We start from the raw sequence: 16,569 nt of genomic DNA on the forward strand, positions 1-16,569 counted from the left end.
CATCCCTATTTGTATAGGGATGGGTTGAAGAGACTCCGTGACAAGAAGAAGGCATCCTAGAGAAGTGAAAGATGAATGCAGGTCTTCCCAAATAGGCATGATGAATACTTATGCAGTCTTTTATAAGAGGGAAGTCTTGCTAAGAAAATATGATTGGATGGATGGATTGTTGGACTGATGGATGAATGAATGAACTGTTCATTTTCCTCTGTCCCATGCAAAGCCGCTGGAGTACTTACGTTTTTGCACCTTCCGGATCTGTAGCTCCTCCGTTCGTACGGCAGGCTGGGAAGCGAGTGAGGTGCCCATGTCCCCCCCTTCCTTAAATAAGACCCCTTATTAAGGATTGCCCTCCCCTCCACTCCAATACGTTTATTGCCTTGCATTCCAGAGCCTAGGATGCCATTGTGGCCACTGGAGTCATGGTGTGGGAGGGGAGCACGTGCAAAGGGCTAATTGGGTTGGCTTGAGCTCCCACAACACAGACCGATGATTCGTGCTGATGAGCCTCTCAGGCTTCCGTTTTAGTTAACTTGCTTGTGGTATTAAGAAAGAAAAGTAACTCAAAGGAGCTCCAGGGCCACCTCATTAATTAGCTTTGAGTCAGTGATGTCAAAGAGGAAGAAAGTGATACTAACAATGGAAGTAACCTCGAATGGTGTCCTAATGTGTATGTGTGTACTACTAGAGTAAGTGGTCTTTGGGTGGGTGTGTTTTTGCAAATTACAAAATTGCTCTCCTTTGGGCTGGAATCAGCAGTTTGTAAGATTGCACAGGAAGCAACCAATTAGCAGCTTTAAAGGAAAGGGGAAAGGAGGAATCTGCTAATGAAAGGGACAATAGCCCTATTAAGCCTCAAAAGAACTTTGGCAGTCCTTACTAGACAGGCTGGCAATGGAATGGTGGTGATGATGACATAATTAACATTTATGTAGTGTTTTCAAGTGATCAAACTGCTTCATGAGTGTTACAGCGCATGTCTATACATGTTTACTCAGAACGAAGTTCCATTGCATTCCGGTAAACATGGGAGGCTTTTACATTGCCCCTCAACCTTAAAAGCTGGTGGCTCTGATAAGGATGCTTCGTTGGTTGGCCAAGTTAGTGAGGCTCCTATGCTGTTGGTTTTGTCCATGCAACTCCCAGTGGCAAAGAAATGATTTAAAAAATAAATAAAGAGCCAGGCAGAACTAGGGACATACATCACTGGGAAATTTGGTTCCTTTTTCAACTCAGCAGAGCTCTGTGGCATGTACAACTTGCTTTGCGTTTGCGATCCAAGCTGAGGGCTGTTTCCCAAGCTCCATGCATGTTTTTGCACATTGTTTTGGAAGGGCTGTGCAATTCGCATAAATTTCTGAGCAATTTGATCAAATCATGGCCGAATTTGCGCAAATCTGGCTGTAATTTGCGCAAAACCCCCAGGAATTCCATAGACTGTCCCAACTCGCTGCAGATTAAGTCAGGCCCAGCAGTAAGAACAGAAATGAAATTGGGGAGTGAGCCTAGGAAAACCCATTGAAACACACACACCCCGGATTTCTCTGGCATCCCTAGGCACAACGTTGGACCTGGATGGAGGAGAGTTGGATTTGAACCACGACTTTGTGAAAACTCAGTTGGGGTCCTGGGCCAATCAGCCCCTCTTCCTCAGCCTAATCTACCTCACAGGGCTGTTGCTAGGAGAATGTGTGTATGCGCGGGGATGACTCTCATGTATGTGTTGAGGAAGAGCAGCAGACAAAACAACAGATCTGTAATCATGAGTTCCTTTTTATTAAGGAGTTTTAGCAAGTCCACATGTTACGGCATTGGACACCAATCACACGCTAAGATCTACTTTACTGGAGGGGCAGACGGTGCACGAACTGCCCGGTAGTTCGGACATGAATGGGCGGTGCCCCAAATCCAGGTCCCTTGCTGACTTTGCGTTGTCATTAGCTGACCGATGTAAATAGCTATTAGAGATGCTTCTTTCACCCCCAGCTCTTACCCACCACATACCCAAACAATGTCCGGATCAATACAGTGCACAAATGGTTAACTCCCAGTTCTATACTTATTTGTCATTGTCAAGGCCAGCTGGCACATGGAAGTGAAATGAAGGGTCCAGTGGAGGCCAGTGGCTCCGAGGTCAGTGGGGCAGGGAATCCACCCCGGGTTTCAGTTGGAAACAGTCAGAACTTGAAAGGAGCGCTCCAAGTTCTCTGCCATCACGTAATCATCTTGCATGGCCTCCGATCCGCCTTTAACCAGCAATGTGTCTTGCAGTTGTCTTACACCTTATTGTGTAGGAGCTTCAGCGACAACGACACAACACACTAACACACACTCAGGGGTTATTTGTGGGTTGTGGTTGAGGTGTGGGCTGTTGTTTTGAACTGTGGGTGAGCATGTTCTCTGAACCCAGGATGTTTTCCACAAGGGTTGTTAACCATGCGTTCTGGCTTATTTGAGAAGCCATGGTTTGTTGCTGGGTTGTTCAGGATGGTTATCAAGAACGTGGGTTCAGATAACGCGTTAACCCATGGTTCAACAACAACTCACATTCGACTACTCAGGACGCAAGCTGGCTGGGGAATGTTGGGAGTTGTAGGGCTTTTTTTCTGTCTAAGCATGCATCGGACTGCATCCAGAGTGTGGGTTAGCGTGTTGTGTGAACGGCTCCAATAAAGCTGCTAGTCTTTAAGAGAGCAGACCTAAGTGAAGTGTGTGTGTGTGTGTGTGTGTGTGTGTGTGTGTGTGTGTGTGAAAGGCAGGAGGTGGAAATTCACAACCCCCTCCAATCTGGCATAGTTGAGGGGGCTGATTTTAAGAAAGAAGGCAGTTTAATCCAGGAGATGCAAGGTCACTTCCAGACTGCCCCAGGATACCAGCATTTGACCCAACCACCGGGGGCAGCAAACCTTTGCCAGGGGAGGTTTCCATGGGAGCCCTGGGGCTGCTGCATTGGACATCTGCTCCATCCAGGGCCCCCTTCATCCAGTGAGTCTGTGGCTTTGGGTTGCTTTGTAAGGTGGCACAAGACTTCTCATTGTGCAAGAGACAAACACAATTTCTCCACTGGGAGTTGAAAGCATACACAAGAAAGTCTAGCATCACAAGAGAGATATTTTAGTCGAAGAACTTTTCTAAACAAGACCGTTAATCCGCTGTAACTACTTTCAGTTTCATAACAGAATTGAGACAAAGTGCTTTTCCTTTCCTGCTTTTTTGCTATATAACCTCTAGGTGTCACTGTACTATAGCAAAATGATGCAACTACACAAATTGGAAAACACGTTTTCTATAATGCTCCATTTTTTCCCTCCCTAAAAAACTTGGGTGAAAGTGTTGTTAAAAAACAATCAAACCCCAAAACAAGAGCCAAAACTGGAGGGTCACATCAGCATCTAAAGAACCTGTAAACAACTGTGAGTAAGGAATGAGTGCACAGGAAATGCCTCATGTAGAAAAGCTCTTAAGCCTGGGAAACAGATGGACGTTAGAGAGCTAATCTTCATACGTAGTCTGGAATTGTCTGCTTCATTGTTTTCAGCTCTTCATTTTGCTGCAGTGAAACAAACTTATGAGAACAACAGAGTGGAGACCCTGTAGCTCTCCTTATGTTGATGACTACAACTGACATCATCCCATATCATTGGTCATGCTGTTTGGGGTCGATGGGAGTTGGAGTCCAACAACGTCTAGAGGCCATAGGTTTCCCCCTAAGGATGGGGTAGAAATTTGTACAGTTCACGTTGTAATGCGGATGTACTTTGCACTTCCAAACCACTGTGCAAACCAAAACTCAGTTATCCTTTGAAATTTGCACTTTTCTAAATTTTGAAACCGAGTTCTACATATATATTTTTTAAAGTGTATAACGCTGAATGTATTAGAGAAAATAACATGTGTTTTAGGAGGAAAATGCCCTGCCTCCCCCCAAAAAATCCCCTTAGGAAGGCCGCCAAATAATATATGGGGCTGAAACATGTTGAGCTTCTTAAAGAAAAAACTTCTTTTCCATCATCTTGATATTGACACTCTCCTTTTGGATCAGCTTTGGATGCTTTTCAGTTTTCTCATACTTATGCATTTCTGGGCAAGCCTTTCAGAATACATTTTCAAAGATGAACCGAACCTATGATTGGAAAAATGAGAAACTGGGAGAGACTGACACCAGGGTAAAAGGGTTTCACTCTGAAGCAGGGAGAGTTTTCACAAGATGGCGTCTCTTGGTTAACAAACCTGTTTTCTTTCTTGCCTTTCAACACAGCCCTGCAAGGAAATAACTACCCCCAAATGCAAATAAATAAATACACACATACATAAGTGGAAATACAATTTAAAAACCTTCCAGATTACCAGCCACTGCACTGTTGTACTGGACTGGCTACAGAGATTTGGTCTGAGATCTCTTTCACCCACAGAGGAAAACACTAGAAAAACTATTCACACAACATTCTGGTGAAGTATATGTAATATATAAAAAGCTATGATAGAATAGCCATGTTAACCTTTTCTGTACAAATGGAAGGATGAAGCATAGCACACATAAAGATGAACTGTTTTAAAGTTTCAGATGTTTTCATAAATTTGCATGATCTTTCGTGGGCTACTGGAACAGACTTCAGTTTCCTGCTATGCATGAAACTGGAGGCTTTGAGAGTCAAGAGTCAGATCCAAAACATCCAGTCCCAATCCGGTTTCCACCTCATGTACTGCAAGAACCCAAGACAGTTCCAAAAGGCATGGGCTGTGGGTGGCAGATCTTTGACGCTTCTCCACCCTTGTTTCGGGCATGCATGCAACAGCCACTGAGATGAGGTGAGGCAGGGAGCAATTCCTGGAGTTATCAGTGACCCACAGATAATAAGCCCTCTTTGATTGCTTCTGCAAGACCTTAATGGGATTGGAAGGAATGAGGAGCTTGGAGGATCTTTCCAGTGGAAGGCTGATTCCTGAAGGAAATAAGCCCCTGGCCTTCTGTCCTCTGGGTGACAATTATCACTGGAACTCGAGACGGGGAGAATGTCACAGCCAGTGGTAGAGTGGTCAGTTTGGAAGGGGAGCCACTCATTGTGACAGCATCCTTAAGGAGAGTCCAAAAACAGGCATCCGCGTTGATTCACAGCAACCAACCAGTTCTGGCAGTTTTCATTCCCATCAGTAGGTCTTCTGTCAAGTTGATGGGTCTTCATTGTCCATTCCAGACCAAGCCACTGCTGAAGACTTTCCAACACAAGGAACAATGTATTGTTATGGGGGAAATTCATTTCCCCCTCGCTACTATGAGGATTGCAGCAAAGCTCAGGAGGAACAAGGAATTTTGACAGGGGCAGAAGATGATGTCAGCATCCCCGCTAATAAGCCCTGCCTCTCCTATGCCACTACTATATGGCTTGGATCTTACATTCCCCCGCAGATGGAGGGCTGAGGCCAGCCAGCCCTTCAGTGCCGGCTCTAGGTTTTGGAGGACCCTTTGGCAAGACTCCCTCCATGGGCTCCCTCCCTCAGTCTCCGGTCTCACGACCATTGTCACCATCTGCTTGTGCTCCATACTGTCATGGCTCCCACTTGCTTGACAGGCAGAGAGCCAGGGAGCAAGTGGTCCATGGTATCTCCTCCTCCTCACTATCACCACCGTTTTCTGGGCCAAATTGAGAGGCAGATAAACAAGCAGGTTACAAAGGTGAAGAGGGGGAACAACTCCAGGGGGCTCTTGTCAGGGGGGCCCTGCTGGCGTGTGCCCCCTCCGTGGGTGCCCAACCATGCCAATCTTTGACACTAGCCTTACATTCTTGAGTAAGCTGGGTAAGCAAAATTGTAGGCTTCACATGTCTTCACCCACAGTTGAAGGTACAGTGGAACTCAACTCCTCCAGAGCTAGGCATTCTCTCATGCACACCTTATCCCCAGTTTGGCACATGCCGATGTATCCATCTAGTGGGTCTCGGATTTGTCGTTTCAAGCATTCCTTGGTGAGGAACCAGAGGATGGATTCATGTCCACTACACCGATGGCAGAGAGCCATCCTGAGTTCAGGAATGTTCCAAAGCAGCTGCGAGGCTGGATCAGGTAACACACACACCTGTTTTGGCAATGTTTCATGCTATGGACTTTTGCAAGCAGGGTGCGGTCAAGTAGAAAAGTTCGAGTACTGAACAGCGGTGTGGTATAGAGATGGAGTGCAAAGCAAATGCACCAATTCAGGAGCTGCAAATTAGCTTGGGAGCAAATGCATCCTCCAGCCAATAAGAACATTCATGTCTTGCCTCCCCCAGAGTCCTTATCATCAGAAAATGAAGGTGAAAGGCATCAGTTAGGATATGTAGCCCATCACTGGCCCCGATAAGCCTGTTGAAAGCTCCATCCGCATGAAATTGGGGATTTTGGAGCCAATGGTTATCTGGTAGAAAGAAGATACTAACTAGAGAAGACTTTCCCAACCTGTGTTGGACTGCAACTCCCATCATTCCCAGCCATTGGCCACGGTAGCTGGAAATTATTGAGGTGTTGCAGCCTAACACATCTGGAGGATGACCAGGTTCGACTGGTATCACCTGAACTAGAGTGATAGCCCGACTCTGGGCTGCTTCACCCATAACATGTTTCCTACCGGGGTGCTGAAGTTACAATATATGAAGCTACCTTGTGATTACGCTGAGTCGGATCTTGGATCCACCTAGCCAAGCATCGTCTATCCTGATAGACAGCAACTCTCCAAGAAACTGAAGAAGCTTTCCCGGTTTTGCTAGCCACGAGCCGCTTCGTACTGGGGAATCCAGGAAACGAACTTAGGACTTCTAGCATGCCAAGCAGCGAATTGACCACTGAGCAGTCACCTCCATGTCTATTTGGTCATCTTGTTGGCTTCCCCCCCCCCAATTCCTCCTGTAAAGATTCTGTGTGAAGCAGTGTGTGTGTGTGTGTGTGTGTGTGTGTGTGTGTGTGAGAGAGAGAGAGAGAGAGAGAGAAACCCTGATTCCTGAAATGGAACAGAGGGTAGCTATTCAAAGCCATTTCAAGTGGCTATGCACATGGAATCAAAGGAGCTTTTAGGGTGCAATCCTATGCATGTTTAGACAGGAAAAAAAGTCTTACAACTCTCAGCATTAGATTGCATTAGCTTTTTTAGCAGCTGCATCACACTTCTGGCTCATATTCAACTCGTAATTCACTAAGGGCACAATCCTATGCATGTTGATAGAAAAACAAATCCTACAACTAGCTGGGAGTTGTAAAAACATTTGTCTAAACATACATGCATAGGATTGCACCCTAAAAAACAAACTAACCTATTTTTTCCCCAGCTGGACAGGATACAGAGGGTTTGGTGGGCACTGCTCACAATAGCTTAAGCAGTGGCATTTTTGGGTCATGGCTGTTTAGAACTCTGTGTGGCATGGTGGTTAGAATCTTGGACTATGAGACCCCAGTTCTAGTCCGTACTCAGCTCTGAAGCTCAGTGGGTGAGTTGGGGCCAGTTATGGACTCTCAGCCTAACCTTCCTCGCAGGGTAGTTGTGAAGACCACGTTTAGAGGAGTTGGATTATCTACTGCCACCTTCGGTTCATTGGAGGAAAGGCAGAAAAGAAACCTAACAAATCAATAAATAATACTTAATAAACAAAGTGGTTGTTGAAGTGTGAGGCTGAAGGGAGATGTCTGTGCATACTGGAGAACTTGCTGAATTGTGGGTGCGAAGAATCTGTTGAATTGTCAGCTGCTGCAGTCTTATTTCTTACATCTCAGTCTATCATTGTCACATCAGTGCTCTTTCCTCCTTCGGGAACATGACTCTTCAGGGACCGCCGTGAGCTTTTTACCTTCTTGGAAAGTGAGAGACACGCTAGGGAGAATTCCTTCCAAAGCAACTCTTGAAAAAATAAAGTAGTGTCCTTGTTTGGGGGCTCTTTTTCACTGCCTCCAATATGATGCCTGCTTAATACCCAGTGGCTAAGCCATTGTGGCTGCCGAATTCCTTTCCTCCTCTCCCAGCTCCATGAGGGCTCACAGGAAGGGGTAGCTTGTTACCCAGGCTGAGAATTATCTTGTCCAGGAACCCAGCAATGTCTGAACACCAGATAGACTTTCTCTTGTTTGTGGATGGTTGAGGTCACTGCTCAACCTATCCACAAACCATGCCTTCAGGGTGCTGATCCCGTCACTACCACCACTGCTAAGTTGTCCATCTCCATCTCAGAACACCAGGGCAACCCCCCAGCCTTTGCGTAGCAAAAAACAATGCATTCCAACAGTGAAGCAAGCGTGCCCCAAATGGTACAGGAGTGTCCTTGTTATCAATCCATGCCATACAATATCCTAGCAAGATTTTCACCTTGGGCGTCGCTTTACAGCGTTGCGCTCCATGTTGCCTTCTGAACACCCATCGCAGTCCTTCCTTCCTTCCTTCCTTCCTTCCTTCCTTCCTTCCTTCCTTCCTTCCTTCCTCGGGGACTGGCTAGCCCCCAATTTCCTGGCTTTCATGAACTCACCTCTGCTGAAGGTCAGGGCGTTTCTGTAAATAATACACAACAATTCTTCTATCGGGGAGGGGAGGGTGCATATTGTTGGATGTGCTTGGATCAAAACGAAACACACACATTTCGAGGGACTTCTTTGGATATCAAAGCATCTCTTTTTTAAAAAAAAAAGCCACCAGGGTGGGTAGAGGGTGTAAGATGGTTCCCATGATGCATCTGGGAAACACTTCTGAGGCTGTCTCACTTCTATTTATATGGGTGAATTGCCAGCTTCAGAACCCACCATTGTTTTGGAATCAGAGGGAGAGGTACATCCAGCACTTTATCCAGAAAACTGTTATTCACAGAGGGGGGACTTTTAAAATAATCAAACATTGGTGGTGAAAAGGGGCCCGTTCAGCTCCTGTTGCCCCTGACTCAGACAAAACAACACTGAGCTACAGGAGCCAGGAGCAGGCGGAGGAGGGAAAATAGCAGGTAGGATGTTGGAGGCGTTGCTAATTGTCATCCCTGACAGGCCGAATCTTCATCTCGGTGAACTTGAGGGAATACTGCCAGCCTGTCAATGAGGACCACTCGATGCCATCAGCGTACGAGCTGTGGTGTCCCTTGAGGTACTGCCCATTCAGGTTGGAGGTGTGGCAGTTGCGGTACCACCAGGCGCCGTGGTAGAAGGCGGCACAGTTGTTCTCGGAGTGGTCGTTGTCCAGGTCCTTCGTGGTGAATTTCATGCCGTTGTGTTTCGAGAAGGAGTCTCCTGAAGGAGGAACGAGTGATTTGTCAAGCTCTTTGTGTCAACTATAGGGGTGGCATCTCTGCACAGCCTCTTAGGGAAAAGAAGCGCTGAACCGTTCTGCCTCTGCGTTTTGCAGGGAGGGCCTTAGGAAACATTCTGTCAGGGGGATCCCTTCCCCAGTGGACCAAGCTTCATGCATAGCTGGCTGGAGGATTCTGGGAATCGCAGTCGAACACATGTGGGGCAGCCTTTGAAGATGGTTCGGAAGCTGCAGCTTGTGCAAAATGCAGCGGCCAGATTGATAACTGGAACCAGAAGGTTCGAACGTATAACACCGATTCTGGCCCACTTGTGTTGGCTGCCTATACGTTTTCAACCCCAATTCAAGGTGCTGGTTTTAACCTATAAAGCCCTACACGCCTTGGGACCACAATACCTGACAGAATGCAGGCAAGAACTAGTAAAGATTTTAATCATTTTTATCAGCACCAGAGCTAGTCTCTCAATCCGCGCCTGCACAGTGGTGTCTTCTTACCCTGCCAACTATTATTATTATTATTATTATTATTATTATTATTATTATTATTATTATTTACACGCTGGAACGCCTCTCCCGACATGAACCTACCCGTCCACTGCGCTCAACATCTAAGGTCCTCCTCCGAGTGCCTACTCCGAGGAACGCTCGGAGGATGGCAACAAGGAAGAGGGCCTTTTCAGTGGTGGCCCCCAATTCTGGAACGATCTCCCCGATGAGGCCCGCCTGGCGCCAACGTTGTTATCTTTTCAGCGCCAGGTCAAGACCTTTCTCTACTCCCAGACATTTAACAACATTTTACAATATATGCTAAGTTTCTTTTTTTAATGGACCCCAGAACTGTTGTTGTTTAAAAATGGATACTGTTTTATACTGTTGCTTTTATATTTTTGATAGTTTTAAATTTTGTATACTTTTTAATGTTCATTGTTTTTAACTTTTGTAAACCGCCCAGAGAGCTTCGGCTATGGGGCGGTATATAAATTCAATAAATAAATAAATAAATGTGGAAGACACCAGGTTGGGAAGTCTGGCATAGAAGTAGCTTTTCTTGCCTTTTACTCTTTTATGAGGGCACAAGGCCTCAATTCAGGACCGTGACAATTTGGGAAAGGAGGGTTAAACCTTCCCATTATTTTTTCCTGAAATGCCATCGTGGGATTTTAAAAAAGAAAGAAAAGAAAAGATTAGGTGCTGATCCTAAGTCATTGGACTCCCCCTCAGGTTCCAGGCCCCTGAGGTGTGCGCCTTTGGAAGACTGTCAAAATGTCGGATGAAATGGGTTGAAAAATCAAAGGCGGTTTTTAGCAAGGAGAAAGAAACAAGCAGCATTGTGGGCCTAGAATTCTTTTTAAAAGTTTCTACGGTTAAAAACACAATATATATTTTTCCCCTGTCAGAAACACTGAAATATTTGTTTCTGAGTCAGATGCGGACCACCGGCACCCAAATTCTGCCTCACAAATTGGATGTTCCAACTTAAATGTTCTTACCATAGGGTGAAATGTCAATTTCTGACATGAAATTTCAATCCTGAGTGGATGTTTTGAAGTGGAAATTTGCCATTTTGACAGGCCAAATCATTCCAATGCTATTAGCATGGGGACTGCTGTGGATATAATGTGCCTTCTTTTGAGCACAGAGCAAATGTGTTCTTTTCCTTCCTTCAGACCGATAACGTGGCAGAAGCATATTTGAAAAAAATGTGCCCTACATCCCCATATACACCGGCACCAGATACCTACCCGCTGTCCCAGAATAGTCGGCGACAGTGACCGGATAGCCGTCTTCTTCAGGGTCAACGGAAAACAAACCCACAGAGAAGGTTCCATAGTGGGCATAAGCTGTGCCATTATCAAAGTCTTCGAGGTCAATGCGCAACTCATAGTTGGCTTGAGTGGTCAAGGCATGGATCCGCTTTAGCCCTTGTATGGGAAAAGAAGTAGAAAAATTAGCCACAAGTAGGGATGTTATCATAGAATCATAGAATAGTAGATGTGGAAGGGGCCTATAAGGCTGTTGAGTCCGAACCCCCTCACTCAATGCAGAAATCCACCTTAAAGTATACCTGACAGATGGCTGTCCAGCTGCATCTTGAAGACCTCTAGGGTGGAAGAACCCACAACCTCCCTAGGTCATTGGTTCCATTAAGACACAAATAGGAGAGCCCCAGCTCTTATCTCCAAAGAGAGATAAGAGATTTCCCTCCTCCTTCCCATGCTGGAAGTGAGGCTTTAAAAAAAAACACCACCTCCATTGGAGGCTTTTAGAATCATAGAATAGTAGAGTTTGAAGGGGCCTAGAAGGCCATCGAGTCCAACCCCCTGCTCAATGCAGGAATCCACCCTAAAGCATCCCTGACAGAGGGTTGTCCAGCTCCCTCATGAAGGCCTCTAGTGTGGGAGAGCCCACAACCTCCCTAGGTCACTGGTTCCATTGTCGTACTGCTCTAACAGTCAGGAAGTTTTTCCTGATGTCCAGACGGAATCTGGCTTCCTGTAACTTGAGCCCATTATTCCGTGTCCTGCACTCTGGGAGGATCGAGAAGTGATTCTTGCCCTCCTCTGTGTGACAACCTTTTAAGTATTTATTTATTTATTTATTTATTTATTTATTTATTTATTTATTTATTTATTACATTTTAATACCGCCCAATAGCTGAAGCTCTCTGAATTTGAAGAGTGCTCTCATGTCTCCCCTCAATCTTCTCTTCTCCAGGCTAAACATGCCCAGTTGTTTCAGTCTCTCTTCATAGGGCTTTTTTTCCAGACCCCTGATCATCCTGGTTTTAAAAAGCTAATTACTGTGTGTGTGTGGGGGGGGGGGAAATGCAGCTGGGGAGGGAAGAGCTTCCCCGATGCTATGACTCCCCCAAAACTGCCCCTCCCCTGCTGTAATCAGTCTTTTAAAAAGCTTCCATTGCCACCAATAGAAGACTTTAAAAAGCCTGATTGCCGTGTGTGGATGTGAATCCAGTCCTTGTTCCAAAATACGACCCTGGATCCATGTAACGCCTCCCCAATAGCCCGAGGTGGCCATACCTAACCAGTGTTCTCCAGTGAGTTTCCCAAATCCATCCCGGTAAGTTTCCCATCCACGGAAGAAATTCACAGAGCCATCCTCCCGCCGCTGGAAGACCTAGGGAGACACAAATTGGTGCAGAATTGATGAGCGAGAGAGAGCACAGTATGTGATTCTCTTGTCCATTCCATTCCTGCCTCTTCCATTCACTGCAGCTGCGGTCTAGCTGGGGAAGCGCTGCTGCCGCTTATTAGATGTGAGTGGAAAATATAAATTAATTAAAACCCTTTAAATTGGGCTAATTGCACTGGAGTGGCTCAGTCTAGGAAACTCCGAAAAGGCTGCCTGTCAGGATTAATAGGTGGTTGAGGCTGGGGGTTGCATCCAGACAGACTCTGGGTCACGTCTGCTGATGGAAGGGGACCCCCCCACCCCCTCGTCTCCATGGCAGCCCCTCCAGTCCCCTGCAATTGCTACGAAGAGAGGCAGAAGGCCCTGATGAATGGAGTGAGCTTGGGGGGGGGGTGTTTGTGTGTCAGGGAGAGGATCCCCCCTCCCCCCCCCCCAAAAAAAATGGACAGAGGGACTTTTTGCAAGCTGAGACCTGCCTCTTTCAGGAGGTTCCTTCTTCTCACGGAAGGCAGATTCTGGATCCAGAACTAGAAGTATGACATTGTACATGCGGCTGCCACTGAAAACGGTGGTCACGTTTGTAGTTAGTACAACTTTCCTATGTCCTCTTATGTGCTCTTCATTCATGCCACATTGCTGGTCGGGGCACGGGTCCGTGTGCATCTTCCCAGAGAGATGGCTATCCAGCCTTTGCTGAAATACTTCCAAAGAAGGACAGACCTCATTACTCCTGAACTAAGCTCTAAATATTTCCCTGAAATTTGCTTCCTTGCCATTTCCGCTGTTTGGTTCTGGTCCTGCCCTTTGCAGCGACAACAGGCATCCAGATGTTTGAGGATCAGGATCACGTTTGCCCTTAATCTTCTCTTTTCCTTTGTTCAACAAAGGCAGCCTATCTCCTGCACATAGAGATCCAGTTTAAGCACCAGGACGTTCCACCATTGCTAGAACTAACCTTCACGAATTCATCCAATCCTTTAAAATAGCAATTTAAGCCTGTGGCCATCACCCACTTTTGCGGGAGTTAATTCTGCAAGTTAATATTTGCTTCTGCCACTCAATTGCATGGGATGATGTGGTGTTCTAATATTCCGAGGAAGGTCTTTCTCTGATGCACTTCCTCTCTCTCTCTCTCTCTCTCTCTCTCTCTCTCTCTCTCTCATTTTCCTCCTGTGAGCTGCACAAGACATCTTCCCAAGTTCTCTGCACTGCTATGGGTGGTTCTTCGTGAACAGATTCGGGCAATTTCATGCTGCATAAACTGCCCGTGATTACATTATTGCAGTATTCTGGAAGTTGAGTGCGAATGGGGCCGCTTATACTTCAAAATCCAGATGCGTTTCCATTGCACGACGTTGGCCGTCTTTGTGGCCAGCGAGGAAATGGCTTCCCCACAATCTTGGTTTGGTGCATGTGAGCCAAACTGGAAATGGGACAAGCAGGCAAACGTGATTAGTAGGGCGGGAGGGGGCACTTAGGCGTGGTCAAAAAAGAGGACAAAAAAGGACACTGTACTCCTTCCATCGCCAGCTGAAGACCTTTTTATTTTCTCAGTATTTTAACCCCTAATTTAACTTAAATTTTAATTTTGCTGTTTTAATTCAATATTTTAACCTAGATCAATTTCTGCTGTGTGGTTTTATCCTGGTTGTGCTTTTTATATTGTATTTTGTAGTTGTGTTTTTAGACTGTTGGTGGTTTTATTATGCTTTTTATGCTTTTAATTTTTGTGAACTGCCCAGAGAGCTTCGGCTATTGAGCAGTATAGAATCATAGAATAGCAGAGTTGGAAGGGGTCTACGAGGCCATTGAGTCCAACCCCCTGCTCAATGCAGGAATCCACCCTAAAGCTTCCCTGACAGATGGCTGTCCAGCTGCCTCTTGAATGCCTCTAGTGTGGGAGAGCCCACCACCTCCCTAGGTCACTGGTTCCATGGTCATACTGCTCTAATAGTCAGGACGTTTTTTAAAGCAGTACGACAATGGAATCAGTTACTTAGGGAGGTTGTAATAAATATTAATAAAATGAAATAAATAAATAACTAAATAAAAGGACACCATGTTGCATGGCACCTGCATAGGCACATATTTATGTCCAAATTTAGAAATAATGGGCGGAATCAGTCCCTAGAGTAGACCCATTGAAATGAATGGGACTTCCGTTAGCTATGACTAACTTAAATTGCGGGCGTGCATATGTAAATGTACACATGAAAAGTTTGCACATGGAAATGCATACATGAGAAGTTCGCATATGCAAACGTCATGCAAATTGGTGCAGTCTTTTTTTGTGTGTGTGGGGGAGGTTGATGGAATTCCTCCTTTTTGACAATGCGTCAGTGGCCACCCTCGCTCAAAGACACCCACCACTGTGGGGTTGGGATGGGAAGAAGGCCTATGTGTCATATCCCCCAGTGTCTTCACTCTGATCCGTGCGGTGCTTACCTTCTAGAATTAGAGCCTTAATTTTGATCCACGCGTTGAGAACTTGAGAAGCCGCTGTTAAGCCCCTTTGAAAAGGCTTTCGGCCTGACTGGGTTGATGCAGAGGGACGCTTCTCCTGGAAAAACGCCAAAAGCTGATTGCTATGGAGGGCACCGGCTTTTATTGGCTCCTGCACCCGTGTGCCATGGATGGGGAGGAATGGTTGTGTGAGTAGGCGATAATGCAGCTCCTTCATTAAGCTGCTTTGACCTCAGCCTACAAAGTAGGCCATGTGTCCGTGGTGCTTGCAGAGAAGGGTTTGGAGGGGCTTGAGTGAATTAGCGAGAGCTTGCCTCCCCCACTGCCCCCCATGTAAAGGCCTGATTACACCAACGTCTGGGGAGATTAGTGGCACATACAGCTTTGCTGAGAAACGCCTCTTGCTGATTATCCCTTCGTGAAGGCGCAGAGACGGCGTCGCACAGGCTGCAGAGTGGCACACAGAAGCCACAGCTGCTGTGCAAACTCATCGTTGTAAGGCTGATTCTCCTCTATGTAGTCACGAGGAGGACTAGAAACTGGAACCCTGAACAAGTTATTTGCCACGGCCTTAATTCTGTGGTCAGATTGTCAGATAAGACCGTCAAATAGGGTGGACATTTCTGGTTACTGCCATGATTTTCCAAGCATAAGAACGTAAGAAGAGCCCTGCTGGATCAGACCGAGGGTCCATCTAGACACAAGTGCAACAGCAGCTTCCTACCCATGTTCCCCAGCAACTGGTGCTCACAGGCTTCCTGCCTCGGATACTGGAGGTAGCGCACAACCATCAGGGCTAGTAGCTATTAATAGCCTTCTCCACCACGAATTTGTCCACTCCCTTTCTTAAAGCCATCCAAATTGGTGGCCATCACCACATCTTGTGGTAGTGAGTTCCAGAGTTTAACTCTGCACTGTGTGCAGAAGATGGGTAGTGGGTGTGGATAGTTGACTCACCACAGGGAGGGAAAACTCTTGCCACCTGACACGCTAACCCACCATGGATCACATTTTTGAGGGCTCCAGTAGTATTTCTGTGGGCCTGTTCAGATGACACGCTAAACCATGATGGTTTAGCGTGTCGTCTGAACAGGCCCACAGAAATACTGCTGTAAAAGTCAAGCAGGTTTGTTCTTCATATGGGTGGTCAAAACAGACAGCGGCCTAGAAGGTGCTTCCCAGGGCCACAAATGCAGAAGCTATAAAGAAATCAGATGCAAAAGAAAGGGATCACTCCTGTCCATTTCAGAAATGAGGACACTGCAGCCCATACGAATCAGCAATGCTTTTCGCATACAAATTAAGTTGGCCACAATAAAATAAATAAAATAAAAAATACTAGCCCATTGGCCAATATGCCACAGCTAGTCAAAGTGCCTTGGACTGCAAGAAGATCAAACCAGTCCATACTCCAAGAAATAAAGCCAGACTGCTCACTTGAGGGAATGGTATTAAAGGCAAAATTGAAGTACTTTGGCCACATAATGAGAAGACAGGATACCCTGGAGAAGATGCTGATGCTAGGGAAAGTGGAAGGCCAAAGGAAGAGGGGCCGACCAAGGGCAAGATGGAGGGATGATATTCTGGAGGGGACAGACTTGACCTTGGGGGAGCTAGGGGTGGCGACAGCCGACAGAAAGCTCTGGCGTGGGCTGGTCCATGAAGTCACAAGGAGTCGGAAACAACTGAACGAATAAACAACACAACAACAG

General features: G+C 46.3%; 1 protein-coding gene across 1 annotated transcript in view; it reads right to left on the reverse strand.

Moving 5' to 3' along the window:
- Positions 1-8,965: 8,965 nt before the first annotated feature.
- Positions 8,966-16,569, reverse strand: part of FIBCD1 (fibrinogen C domain containing 1) — a 66,811-nt gene continuing 59,207 nt past the window's right edge. The window contains exons 5-7 of the mRNA XM_063144552.1: positions 12,283-12,379; positions 10,987-11,166; positions 8,966-9,225 (exon numbers count right to left, since the gene is read on the reverse strand). Of these exons, the coding sequence (XP_063000622.1) occupies positions 8,966-9,225; positions 10,987-11,166; positions 12,283-12,379 (537 nt within the window). The remainder of the gene's footprint in view (positions 9,226-10,986; positions 11,167-12,282; positions 12,380-16,569) is intronic.

The sequence above is a fragment of the Elgaria multicarinata genome, chromosome 19 (genome assembly GCF_023053635.1).
Source record: "Elgaria multicarinata webbii isolate HBS135686 ecotype San Diego chromosome 19, rElgMul1.1.pri, whole genome shotgun sequence".
Classification (NCBI taxonomy): domain Eukaryota; kingdom Metazoa; phylum Chordata; class Lepidosauria; order Squamata; family Anguidae; genus Elgaria; species Elgaria multicarinata.